The sequence below is a fragment of the Pseudopipra pipra genome, chromosome 2 (assembly GCF_036250125.1).
Source record: "Pseudopipra pipra isolate bDixPip1 chromosome 2, bDixPip1.hap1, whole genome shotgun sequence".
Classification (NCBI taxonomy): domain Eukaryota; kingdom Metazoa; phylum Chordata; class Aves; order Passeriformes; family Pipridae; genus Pseudopipra; species Pseudopipra pipra.
In genome coordinates, this window is record NC_087550.1 from 47,072,824 (window position 1) to 47,086,040 (window position 13,217).

Consider the following 13,217-nt stretch of genomic DNA (forward strand, 5'->3'; position numbering starts at 1 on the left):
AGTGTACACATGCAAGCTGTATGCATCACTCACCTTTCACAGAGGAAGATGCAGTGCTATGTAATACACTACCACAATTAACATCTACTGATCCACTTTGCTTTTTTTTGTTTTAAAGGTGTTCTAAGTGATTTACAGATATGCAACACAGCTTACATCTTTACTGGTTCTTTAGTCTGTAGACTCACTAAGAGAAAATAAAAGTAGTTCTAAAGTGACCAAGAATACGTCCAGCACAGATTTCATCTCAGTTGCATTAAAGAAAGTAATTTTTTCTACACGCCCAAACTGTTTTTCTGTTCAGGATGATTTAAGTTGTTTTACTTTTACACTGCAGTGGATGGTATCAGTAATTTCAGTTGTAACAAGCAACTGAGCTCATTATTTGCTCCAGCTTTTTTGAATGCCAACAACTTCTGCGGCTGATGACTTTGGCTGCAATTCAGAGAAATACCTGCATAAATCTTAATTACTAATTACATATGAGTTTAGGAACATGGGAATGAATTCACATACTGGTTGCTGTGGTGGACACAGCATGTTTGTTCAGTTCTCAGCTTTATACTTTCTATTTGATGACTGTGTCTGTTGACTTTTTGAACAGTATGTCTGAGAACCAAAGAAGTGTCTGAGGAGTACTGTGTTCTGCCTGTTGTGAGACAGATACAAACTTCTGGAAGAAGGAGAAGATTGGTCCTACTCTAGAACCACTTAACATCCTTGGAAAGGACAGCTTTCTCCAGCAGAGGCAGTGAAAACAAACAAGCAAGGAGTCTGCAGCACCACTACAGACTGGCAGATAGTTGAGACCAACTAGAGGCCACCTTACACTAGAAGCATTCATACAGCAAAATGTCAGGGGCAGCGGAAAGAACACTCTTCTAGGCACTCCCAGAAAGGTGGAATTTTGTTCAACCCTAAAAGTTGCTGGGCTAATGAGCAGGACATGGGATATGCCCCTTCCTGGAGACACACAGTGGGCAGGAAGATTTGTTTTCAAATTTTGCTATTTATTCTGTTTCACCCAGGAGATCAGACCAGCAACTACTTCATTAAAAACAAGCCTGCAATAAACAAACCAATCAACCAAAAAAAACCCAACCCACCCAATAAAACAAACAAAAATCCACAAAACACACTCATGGCTGATTCAGTTTTAATATGAAGAAAACAAAGAGACTGAAGTATTTTTGGTTCTATTTTTGTAAAACACTTGGAGGAGAAGAGGGATTTTATCCTTTCAGTTTACTTGCTATTCTGAAAACTACAGTCAATTCACATCAAGATTCTGACTAAAAGCCCTGCCCCAGTGAACAACTGTAGTGCTCAGCTTCCCAAAGCTGAAGTACTGCAAGGCTTCTGCAAGAACTCATCTTTAAGAAAAGTCAGTCCCATGCAATGGCAGCACTGCTTTCCAAAAAAGGACATGATACACCCTCAAGCCACAGCTTTCCTCTCAGACAAGTGGACAGAAGGCTCAGGATAGCTTGGACCGATGCTTCCAAGCTGTAGACTCCTAGACTTTATGATTAAAAACAGTAAAAATAAAATCAAGCAGAGAAACCAACCTAAGACAGAGCCTTATTTTGTAGGAGGTATATTTATGCTAATGAAATGCCATAATTATTTTGTCTCACTCAGGTTTTTCTTTGCAATCTGCTGGCAGGACAGTTTTTGAGTTTTGCAGCTCTTCACCTTGCCCTTTCCAGCTGAGCAGACTTAGCTCATTTTATGTTGTCTTTACCTTCTTGTCATGGTTGTCCCAATCATCTCCTTAGCTCATGCTTATATCTACCCAAATTGCTCCTCTACCTTTAAAAGCGCTTCTGCATTCATGAAGAGCCCTCCTTGCCCTGCTTGAAGATGTTCCTTATACACTCACCCCACCAACCTTTTCACTGTTGATTCTCCACTGATCTCTGCCATTTAACCCTGGAGAATTCATGTGCAAACCAGAAGCAAGTCCATCAGATGAGTTAAATGAATGACAGAAAAAAGAAATTAAGGCTCTCACATAAAACCCAGACATAGTATATGGCTCTGCCATGTGTCCTATTTATCTGAAACAGTTCATGTAGTGTGATAAAGCAGTGAAGAAAGCTGTAAGTGTTTGGAAAAAAGCCTACTGCAGTATTCCAGATAGGTAACATGTAACATGAAACTGCTCCACGTAACTTTAATGTGCAGATTTTGTTATGCATCATGTTACCACTTTTCCAAAACCTTTCTTTTCACACTACCTACTGGATATACCATGCTCTCAACCACTTTGACTCTGCATTATTTATTTAAAGCTTTCCACTGAACCCATCGTGTTCTCCCAAGTGGCAGTGTCCCTCTAACTCTCAAGAACAAACTGCCTGTAAACAATCCACTTGATGATGGAGAAGAGGCTTAACTCAAGGCTGTACATTTAATACTCTTAAAGTAACCTAAAGATTCTCTGTGTGTTGATTCACTCACAGCTGAAACAATAACTATAACCAACATCAGATTCCAAGAGGATAAGTTGATTCTAAACACAACCACTTTTCTATGCATAACAATAATTTCTCTATCAAATGTCAGTGTTATAGAACACTGAGATCTACTAACCATTATGGTATCTTTTAAAACAAAAGCTTAGAAAAGAGGGCATCATGATTACCCTTCAGTGACTGAAAAGACCAGTTACCAAGGGAAGAGGAGAGAGGAGGAACCATCAAATAAATCACAATAAAACAGGATCTAAGCAGGGTAACATGCCTCCAATGCAGACTTGGATATACCCTCTTCTAGTGCATGAGGGACTAATTTAAATATTTTTGCATTTTAAAACATTGGTACACAACACAGAACTGATTCATAAGCAACAGCAGAAAAAAAGAAGAGATTTTATTTTCAGATGAGAGAATGAGGCAGAAAATACTAGCATCTCCCCAACAATTAAATAACTTGTACAGATACCATTTCATCTTTAAAATTCAGAACAGACATCATCTCATTGATTTTAATTCCTCTGTGAGGAATGAAATAAAACATAACTAACAAAAACAATGAGGGTACAAGATGTAAGCCAAGCCCCTCCAAGAAACTGGTAAAATGAGAATATATTGCATCCTCAAAACAGCAAAGTTTCTTTGTACATCACGAAAACTACATTCCAGTATGGTATCTTACTGGTCTGAAGAAACAGGGATTAGATCAGAATCAAAAAATGAGTGTTTCAGAGGGGTTGGGGGAAAGCAGGGGAGAAAGGTGTTGAAGGTTCATCAACACAGAAGCCCTCTCCTATCTCCCCATACTCTTTGGAGGTCACTGCCCTGCTGAATTCTGTCACCTATCAGTAACAAAGCCCTCACTCATTGCAAGTAAATAACTCAAATCTGGAAATCAACATCAGCATTTAACTAACATCCTTATTACACTAAGTTTCCAAACAAAACTCTCAACCAATGTGAAGTCACTAGTTCTTTTTACCTGGTTCAAAGATGTTTTCAAAGCCCAGTTGTTTATCTGTGGGCAGACACCTTTTGTTCCCCATTGCATTAATTTTAAAGGAGCTATAGATCTATTTCCTTTAGCAATTACAGTAGTATGTTGATTTCATGCAAAATTTTCTCAGTTTTAAGTAGAGATGTTGACAATACACTTAAGCGTACTCTTCCCACTTCTGTCAGGCTGTCCTTTTTCATCACACATATCGTGTGATCTCTGAGTTCATTCCTCTCACAGTCTGTACTTAGGGAGCTTAGCAGTTTATCCTTACATGAAAGATCCAATTAGAACTCTGAAGTCTCAAGTGATTTTTAGTACTTCTTTTCTGCATTAATACTCATTAGGGAGGAAGGTGGGCTAATAAAATAAAAGATACTGGAAAGCACTTACTCTAGTCCACGCAGTCGTTTCCAAGCCAGCTTTCAGACAAACAGTGACTACAACATACTGCAAGGGAAAAAAAAAAAAAAAGAAAAAAGACAATGTGATTACTAACACTTTCAAATTCAAAGATGTTCATGGTTCAATCTTCCCTTTACATCCCAAAAGCTACTACCATTTAGGTAGCTAGCAACGCAGGAACTTGGCAGTGTGGGATTAGGGAAGGACAAGGCATAAGCTATTGCAGGCGCATGTCTGGGAAAAAAATTAAAAAGAAAGAGGGAAAATCAGGCACACAGCATCAGTTTAATATTACTTTACTCACACACTTTCTTCAGGTTTACACAGTTTTCTGGTGGTATAAAAAAGACTCTAAAGAATTCTACCATTCAAAAATTGCCAGGATACACAAACTTACAGTGTAAACTATGTTTCCAACAAATAAATAGTCAATTCCCTGGCCATTTGTGAATACTGCATCTGAAAAAAAAAACCATAAAAATTATCACATTTGACATTAGTGTATCAACAGAATGGATTAAATAACATAGAGATTTTAAGGAGAAAACAGCTGGTCCTAACCTTGCCTTTTTGAATATATAAAAGCACTTTTAGAAGCTGAGAAAATGGTAATGCAGAAGCTGTGCTAAGCCAGGCCTCATACATGATGCTCAGATAGAGCATATATCCATAGCCCTGGTTGCGAGAAGCTGGCCTAGAAAAAGGGGAAATGTTTGCCAGAGTATAACATGTAATTTGCCTCTAAGAGCTAAGGTATGTGTGTCAATTTTTCTATCAGTCTGTTCTGTACTACTTATTGTCACCTCTAATAAAACTCATTATTTGTGTGCTTGTGACAAAAAAGCCAGTAAAACACCAACTGATTTGTGGTGAAAGAGAGCTGAATTAAGAAGAAAACTTTTATCTGTAAAGGACACATGTAACATCGAAAATATCTCACTGGAGGTTAATTCAGTAACAGAGCAGTATTCAGCCTCCACATACCCTTTCTCTAGTCAAGTGTGCACAAGGGTAAATACACGTTAATCTATCATGTGCAAGTGCCAACCTTGGCAATACTTCAAATGTCATTTCGTCTTCCTTAGCCCTTGCGGAATAAAACCGGAACACCACGAAAACAAACTAGACTGCCACACTAATGCCAAGTGAACTTAAACTCACAGGAGTTTTCAAGCATTACTCAAGCATGATAAGTACTGCTATTTTCACAGGTTTTAAGACAACTGCTGGAGAAATACAAGCACAGCAGGGACGAAAAACACTTAAGATAAAACCCTGGACCTATTCCTAAACACATACTGCCTAGCACAGTGTGCTTATATTATGACAGTACCATTTTGTTAGTTTTATTTGCAAAACTGAATCTGACATTCTTAAAGAAGGGTCATGTACTTCAGGATCAGTAAATTTTTAAGCCTATAAAGAAGTGTTTCAGACACCCTGACCTTTGTAGTGAAGACTCTGCCCAGCTTACAGATAAAAATCCTCTATATTTAGTATGTGTAGTTAACCCAAGCTACCTGTTTTGTTTTTCTTCTACCATGGCTGCACGTGGCTGTCTCCAAAGAATTGACAGGCTGTGAGCATTTTCCAGAAATTGCTAGTTCTGTATCCCTGCTTGCTTTTCTCTTTTGAATGTTAACTACTAAGAAACAGCAGCAGATAGACCAGTCACAAACACTGGAACAGGAGTAAAGCCTGAGACAGCTTGGTTAGGAACTGGTTTGGTTTCTAGCCACAGGCATCTCTATCATCCCAACTCCTCCTGCAGTACATGGTGTGGTGTCAGGCATTTCCCACATCATTCACAAGTACATGTCAAGTTTTAAAAACTGTCATTTTGCTCTTTCCTCTGGTGTCAATGGAAAAGGTGAAGAGCACTACAGAATTCAGTCCTCCATGCCTGTTGAACTCTATTGATGCCAAAAGTCTCAGTTTATTAAGAAAAAGGCATGCCCAAATATGTATCAATTTTGATAGAATAACCTGACATAATGACTTGGCTGTGCTCTAGTGTAACATCACAGTGCACATTTAAGTAACTGAATAAATTTTGGCCTAAGTCTCAATTTTTTTAAGGTTACATTTTAATGCAGTAAGTTAACATCTTCCCCCCCCCAGTGATTTGCATGACCTTTCACTTTAGGAGGCTATGCAGTCCTGAAAGGAATGATATTTCTGTTAATGAGAATAGCAGGACATTCAGTGAACATTCATTTCCGAAACTATACAAGTGCTCATTCATGGACTATATGTACTTCATATTCTAAGGAAGCTGACAGGTTAAAAACGTCCCAGTGTGAATGGCACATTTTTGTCTCTGGCACTGAAATCCCTTTTGCACTTGGAAATGCAAAGAAACTTGAAAATTCAGTATTCATTCTTCTTTGGAAAGCAAGCTAACAAACCTATTAGAAGGAACTCAAAGTTAGCCTTTGAGCTGGTATTTCAGTCTTGTAATTTTAATTGGTGAAATGAAAAGTACATTATCTATTTAGGAACCGGAAAATATCTACAGAAGAATAAAACAAAACCTGTAATTTTCCTTAGCTGTTACTACTACAGATGTCAACCTAAAATTTCTGAAGTTGGATTTTAAGAGGAGCTATTCAAGATTAACATTTCTCATAAAAACAGTGAAAGAGAACAATAAAACACCTCAAATCAAAACAAAAACCATTCAACCATAAAAACTCCCTCTCCCACAAAACTCAGCCTTCTCCCAGCCCACATGCAGAGGAAAGGGAAGTCCCTTCTTTATAGGGTCCATCAGACAGCATGTGAAGCTCCCACTGAGGATATGATACTGACATTTTACTCAGCGAGATAGAGAAACATGAGCCTGACTCCCACAAGTATCTTTACCATCATGCCTCTGATGTAAGCATTCATCTTCCTTCCCTTTCCATTTCTTTCAACTCCTCCCCAATTAATCTGTCCTGGAGCTGAGAAGTTTTTCTTGAAATCAGTGTTTTCCAGGAAAGAGTTTCACTTTTGAAAAAATTGTTTGTTATTTTAGATAAATACTATCCCCTTCATCATCACCCCTAAATTCCTCATCTGATCTAGTCCTACTTCTTACTACAATAAAAGAACAGATTTCCCACAGTTCTTCCCTCCCACACAACTATATAGTTAGGTAGGAACCATGTGGGAGATTTACTGGTCCCTGAAATACCATGTAGTTGCATTACCCTTCATTAAAAGCAAGACTTAATAACATCAATATTTACAACAAAAAGTCTCATTTCCCTAATATCTCTGGCTCTTGATCTGGTTTACTTCCATTTCAGCCAATTCATTTCCCCCCCCCCCAAGACTTAAATAGTAGTGAAATCTCTCTTTCATCCTACTTTTTACAGTACTGTGTTATTGAATAGGAAAGGCCCAACAAGATATGAAGCAAATGGTTGTCAGGCAGCTGCTGTAAGAACATTACGCAGCTAGAAGTTGAGGTATCAACCCACTACCAAAAAAAAAAAAAAAAGGCATTTTATAAGACATTATTCAGTATTTGGATAAAACTTTCTGCAAAGCAACAGGTTCATTTTTCACATATTAAAGTCACTATATGAACAATAACTATGTTAAATTAGAATAATTTCTGAAAGCCACTAGGTAACTGGCAAAGTTCAGCAGCTACAGACTACTAACTGTCTGTCAGCATTATTTTCTTGAGACTTGTTAAGACCCCCTGTTCTGCAAACACACTGGCTCTATAACGCTGAACATCAGTTACTGACATAAGAAATAAAGAAGCCCTTACCATGCTCCAGCACTTTCAGTGGAAACCAGAAAAGAATGATGGAATGGATAAGGGCATTGATGCAGTGACCCCAGAAAACCTGAGGGAAAACAAACCAAGCCATCAGTAAAGTCCAAAACTCTTGACCTCTCTCTAACTCCTAACAAACACTTCATTGTGTAGTTTAGCATCGGACAATGTTTGTCCTGAAGTGAAATACCTAAACTTCTGCAGGATCTATTTCCTCCTATAATTTCTGGGTTTTCACAAGAAAAACACTGGTCCAGTTTGATCATTTTATTCTACCAACTTAAAAGATAATAGGCAAGCACACTTACAATTTAACATCTTTATCAAAATACAGCAGACGGGCAGAGTCAACCTTCTTTAATTACCTCAAAGAGTGATTTTAAAAGATAGATTCAGTTTTCTTTTAATGGACAAATACTTCGTGCCCCATAGTTTTTAACTTCAAGATAACAGCAGCTCTATACAAACTAGAACTTTACGTACTCTACAATTTTGCCTTCAGATAAATCAAACGCACAGCTTCCTTGATTCAGAAGTAAATTTAGATGTGTTTGTTTCGGAATAAAGATGGAATACCAAATGCTGGCATTTTCCAGCATTTAAATAGCAAAATGAAGTAAAAAGTGTTCTTCAAAAGTCAGAAGACCAAATAAACCAATTCAAATTTTATTTTCCAAAAGAACTACTGGAATGGAGGTATAGTAAAGCTGTGAAAAAGCACCCTAGCAGAGAGCATTATGAAAACATGTATATTAAATAAAATCCAGGTAATGTTATCCAGTTCCTTTGGAAGTGGTAAACCCATGACTTATCAGCAGTTGTGAATTGAAAAATCATACTTTGATAGAAATCTTACTTTGAATCAAAGTTTATGGATATTTCAGGACCAGTTTCAGTTGAAGCCACAGCAGAAATCCCTTATTTATAATACAATATTATTTTAAAATTTAATTTAAAAATTCTTGAAAATTAAAATGTTCTTGAAAAGAACTAGGAGACAGAACAATCTTAATCTTAGTGGCTAGCATAAAGCAGAAGTAACAGTGGAAAACAAGTTATTTTCTAACAAGAAAAATCTAGAAAATAAGAATGCCCATAGTTGTTCTTAAAGAAACAGGCTTTCCCTTACCCTTGTGTTGAAACCATCTGCATTTTGAGTAATTTTGTATAGCTGTGGAAATCTAAGCATGCTATCTTGAGTACATGATCTTTCAAAAATTCCCAGAGTAAAGGGTGGCAGTGCTGTGAAAATCTGCAAGGAAAGCAAATACTAATTAAAAGCAGTTATTAGTTTTAAGTGGATCTCAGATAATATTTCATTATCTAGAAAACAGCAAAGTTCCCAGACTTCAGTGAAGACTCACTACTACCTAACATATTATTTGACAATTTTAAGCAGTCCAAACAAGTCCAAACATGAATTCCAGCAATTCATAACTCTCAAACACTGACTTATGAATAAAAGAAACATGAAATAAAATTAGTATATTTAACCAATAAGCTCAAACCCAAGAAGTCAAGCATCATTATTTTCTGAGGTAGCAGCTAATCTAGCAAGGATCAAACACATCAGACTGCAAAGGAAAGACAAGTATTTTTACAAAATAGCCATGAGAATGGGTTCCAATACAGCTGCAGTTGTTGCCATAATTAAATATGTAATATATTTAATCAGAGCTAAGTTTACAGACAAAGCAAATGCGGAAATCACATTTTAAAAAAATATCTACTGAAAAACAAAGGCCATTCTGCATTATGGTATTTTGGAGATTCCCCTGGCAGACATGAAACGATAGGAACAAATTAACTGCAGTATATGTCTGGCTGTGCTATGGGCAGACTCCTAGATGACCAAGCCTCGGAAGCTTTCCAAGAGAGGCAGCAGGACGCTTTGCCAGAAGCAGAGTAAATTAGCCTCCACTGACTTTGACATTGCTGCTCTTAAAGTGTTTCCAGGATCTGAGGCAGCTCATTTAAAGCCAGCTTGGGTATCCGTGTTTCTTGCAGTCTGCAGTGCAGGCACAGACTGAAAATAACACCACCGTGGAAGTCTGAATACTAAACTCCATTCAATTCCTTGTACATTAACAGTTTATGTCAAAAACATCAGTACTAATCTTATACATACATATATTTTTAACAGTTTGAGAAATATTCTTGAGGTTAAGAAACAGCTTGGAGTTATGAACTGTTTCAAGTGTGCATGCGTATCTGCAGAAGTTGGGCCGTGGTTCCCACCAGGAGCGAGCTGGCAGCCAGGGACAAAGAACAACACAGAGGAAGAGAGACGAGTGAGAATCGGTAATTACAACCCTAGATCCAGAGGGAATTGTGTGTCTTTTGCTCATAAAGTGATAAACCAGATGGTGAAAATGGCAGCAGGCTGGGGGTAGGGAACTGAAACAAAGACCACTGGTCCAATATATTCCAAAGAAGGCCATGTTCTCATACAGCTTTAAGGTATTTCGCCAGGTTTCCTATGCTTATTGGGGCATTTACATTCTCACTTGAATTAAATCTTCTAATGGTTCTGTTTATGAAGGCAAACCTCCAACGTGAACCAGTACAAAATCAGGAATTATAATGCTACTATGATTTCACACACTTCTTATTTTAATGAGACTACTAATGAAATAAAGGGTTAATCTGCACAGAATAGAATGACAGATCTAAAAGCACTTCAAAATCTAACCCCTTCAAACTGTGGAAGTCCCTAATAACCTACTAGCACTTGATTCTTCACGAGTCCACGCAACCAGTTCTAATTTTAGAAAATACTAAGCTTACAAAACAAGGTTTAATTTCTACTTCACTGGTTATAGAAGATGAGTTTCATCCAGAAGCTTTAGGTAGGGTAGGTAAATTCATCAAATGAGGTTTAAAGATAATAGATGCAAATATCTAACTACAAATGACAGAGACTGAGTAACAGTCAGGAAATTAGGGTGAAGAGAATCAAGGGAATGATAAATCCTTGAATAAATATCTTCCACTAAGAGTATCAAATTTTATGGAATATGAGGGTTTGTGTCATCATTTTTAAAATTAATGTGACAGAAGTTAAGTGTTTCCATTAATACTACTCAGTGATAATTTGCTGGCTTTTTCTGTATTATCATATATTTGGAATGAGTTTTCTTAAAGAAAAAAATTAAATTTCCTCCCTGCAAAGAGAAATCCAAAGGATTCTCCAACAGTGACAGCGTCCTAATGACTTATATATCCATGCAGCAGGCCACTCACTGGTAACATTACAAAGGTAACACTGTCAAACACCAACACAGGTCTATGCTATGGAACTTGGTTTCAGAGATCTTTCAGACTTTAATTAATGTGATTGATTAAATAATATTATTGATTAAAGTAATATAGTCATAAGGCACAGTGTAGCACTCTGCAGACCATGGCAAAAATCAGAAATCACTCACAAACTGACACATCCTGTCCTTGGTTCAAGTGAAAAATGCTGGTTACACAGTGATGCTACTTCTCTTTCTGTACCTAATGTAGCATGAGTCAACCCAAAGCATCTGCATGACACTTATCTGAGCATCTAACTCTTATGGGGTCTGAGAGAAAAAAAATTAATCAAAACTCAAAGATTAGGACATTTTGAACATGAACTATCAGCAAAATATTCGGTAGAAAAGACTGAAGATGCTTTGAAAGAGGAAATCAAATTCTATCTAAAAATCTGCAGAGTTTTATGCAGGTTACATTAGGCTAATCATCTATTTTCAAGGCATTCTCCCAAATTTATTTTTGTGATAAAAGCATCATTTTAAATTACTTTTTTCTTACCTCAAAGTGGATACAAAATGATTTTTACAAATGAACTCACCTTCCCTGATATATGTCTATGACAGGTACCTGTGAAAAATGGGACACAACAAAATAATATACAAGTCCCCAGCATTACCAAGTCAAAACACTTACCACGTTATACAGACCAATGCACCATCGCTCAAATAAGATCTGCCCAGAAAATCCATTAACGAAAGCAAACCAAAGCTGAAAAAGAGACAAGTTACAAAAAGCTTTAGATTACTACTGCAGTACATGTTTCCATTTACAGTAGAGAAGGATGTGGAATACAGACCACCATCTGGAGACAGCTGCTTGTCATGCTCTAAAAACAATTATCAGGAGTGCAAAGCAGTTACTCTCAAGTCTTACATTTTAAATACTGAGTGAGTACTTCTTGTTCAAAATAAAATACTCAGGTGATGGAGCAATTTGCTTTACTTGCATCACTACACTAAAAAAATAGATGGCCTCAAACTATTTCAAAATCCTTAACACTGGCAAATTAACATGCTTGAAGCCAGAAACCAATCTCATTTCCATTGTGGTCAGCAAAGACTAGAATTTTCAAGGTGTGTTTTGATGGATGCGCTGCTTGTGTCCTATTTTTACAGTCCCAGAACTGCAGTGATATCTGCTTGTCGGTCACATTATCATGATTATATGACAATTTTATTGTCTAAATGACGCAAACATAATTATTTAATAAACCACCAACTTAACAATCAAAATTGGAAGAAATTGCACAAAGAGGTTGGGGAGTCTCTATCCTTTTACAAGTTTACAGACCTTGCCCAATTGGGCAAGCCCTGAGCAATCTGGTTTGCATTTAATGTTCACCCTACATTAAACAAGAGGTTGGACTATATGGACTCCAAGTTCCCTTCAAACAGATTCCGTAACGCCACGATCCCAGGAAACAGCTGTAAGCTTCAGTGCACAGGTAAACTTTTCTGAGCACTTCCTTGGACCCAACTTCCTTGAGCCTACTAATCTTGCTTAAGCACCTTTTTTAAGCACGAACTGCTTTACTGGGTTGGAACAAAGTTTCTCAGTCAGTGGGCATTGAAAGAAGCTTAGGAAAGAATATAATAACAAGGGAAAAAAATTATCTTTTTGCAAGTAAATTGTGAACTGGAAGAATAATAGCAGCATATCCTGTGACACATTTCATAGAATCATAGAATCAGCTGGGTTGGAAGGGACCTCCGAGATCATCAAGTCCAACCCTTGATCCACTACCACTGCAGTTACTAGACCATGGCACTAAGTGCCACATCCAGTCTCATTTTAAAATCCTCCAGGGACGGAGAATCCACTACTTCCCTGGGCAGCCCATTCCAATGTCTGACCAACCCTCTCTGTAAAGAAATTCTTTCTAATATCTAACCTAAAACTCCCCTGGCACGACTTGAGACCATGCCCTCTTGTCTTGCTGATGGTTGCCTGGGAGAAGAGACCAACACCCACCTGGCTACAACCTCCTTTCAGGGACTTGTAGAGAGTGATGAGGTCTCCCCTGAGCCTCCTCTTCTCCAGGCTGAACAGCCTCAGCTCCCTCAGCCTCTCCTCATAGGACTTGTGCTTGAGTCCCTTCACCAGCCTTGTTGCTCTTCTCTGGACCTGCTCCAGCACCTCAATATCTTTCCTGAACTGAGGGGCCCAGAACTGGACACAGTACTCCAGGTGTGGCCTCACCAGCACAGAGTACAGGGGAAGAATCACTTCCCTGGACCTGCTGGCCACACTGTTCCTGATA

At 37.9% G+C, this 13,217-nt stretch overlaps 1 protein-coding gene across 5 annotated transcripts in view; it reads right to left on the reverse strand.

Annotated features, from left to right (window-relative positions):
• The window catches only part of ATP8A2 (ATPase phospholipid transporting 8A2), a 326,111-nt gene that overhangs the window by 106,184 nt on the left and 206,710 nt on the right, over nt 1-13,217 (reverse strand). For all 5 annotated transcript variants that reach the window (XM_064645382.1, XM_064645383.1, XM_064645384.1 and 2 more), the window contains 5 exons: nt 11,591-11,665; nt 8,784-8,906; nt 7,646-7,724; nt 4,277-4,338; nt 3,868-3,924 (listed from right to left, as the gene is read on the reverse strand). In XM_064645382.1, the coding sequence (XP_064501452.1) occupies nt 3,868-3,924; nt 4,277-4,338; nt 7,646-7,724; nt 8,784-8,906; nt 11,591-11,665 (396 nt within the window). The remainder of the gene's footprint in view (nt 1-3,867; nt 3,925-4,276; nt 4,339-7,645; nt 7,725-8,783; nt 8,907-11,590; nt 11,666-13,217) is intronic.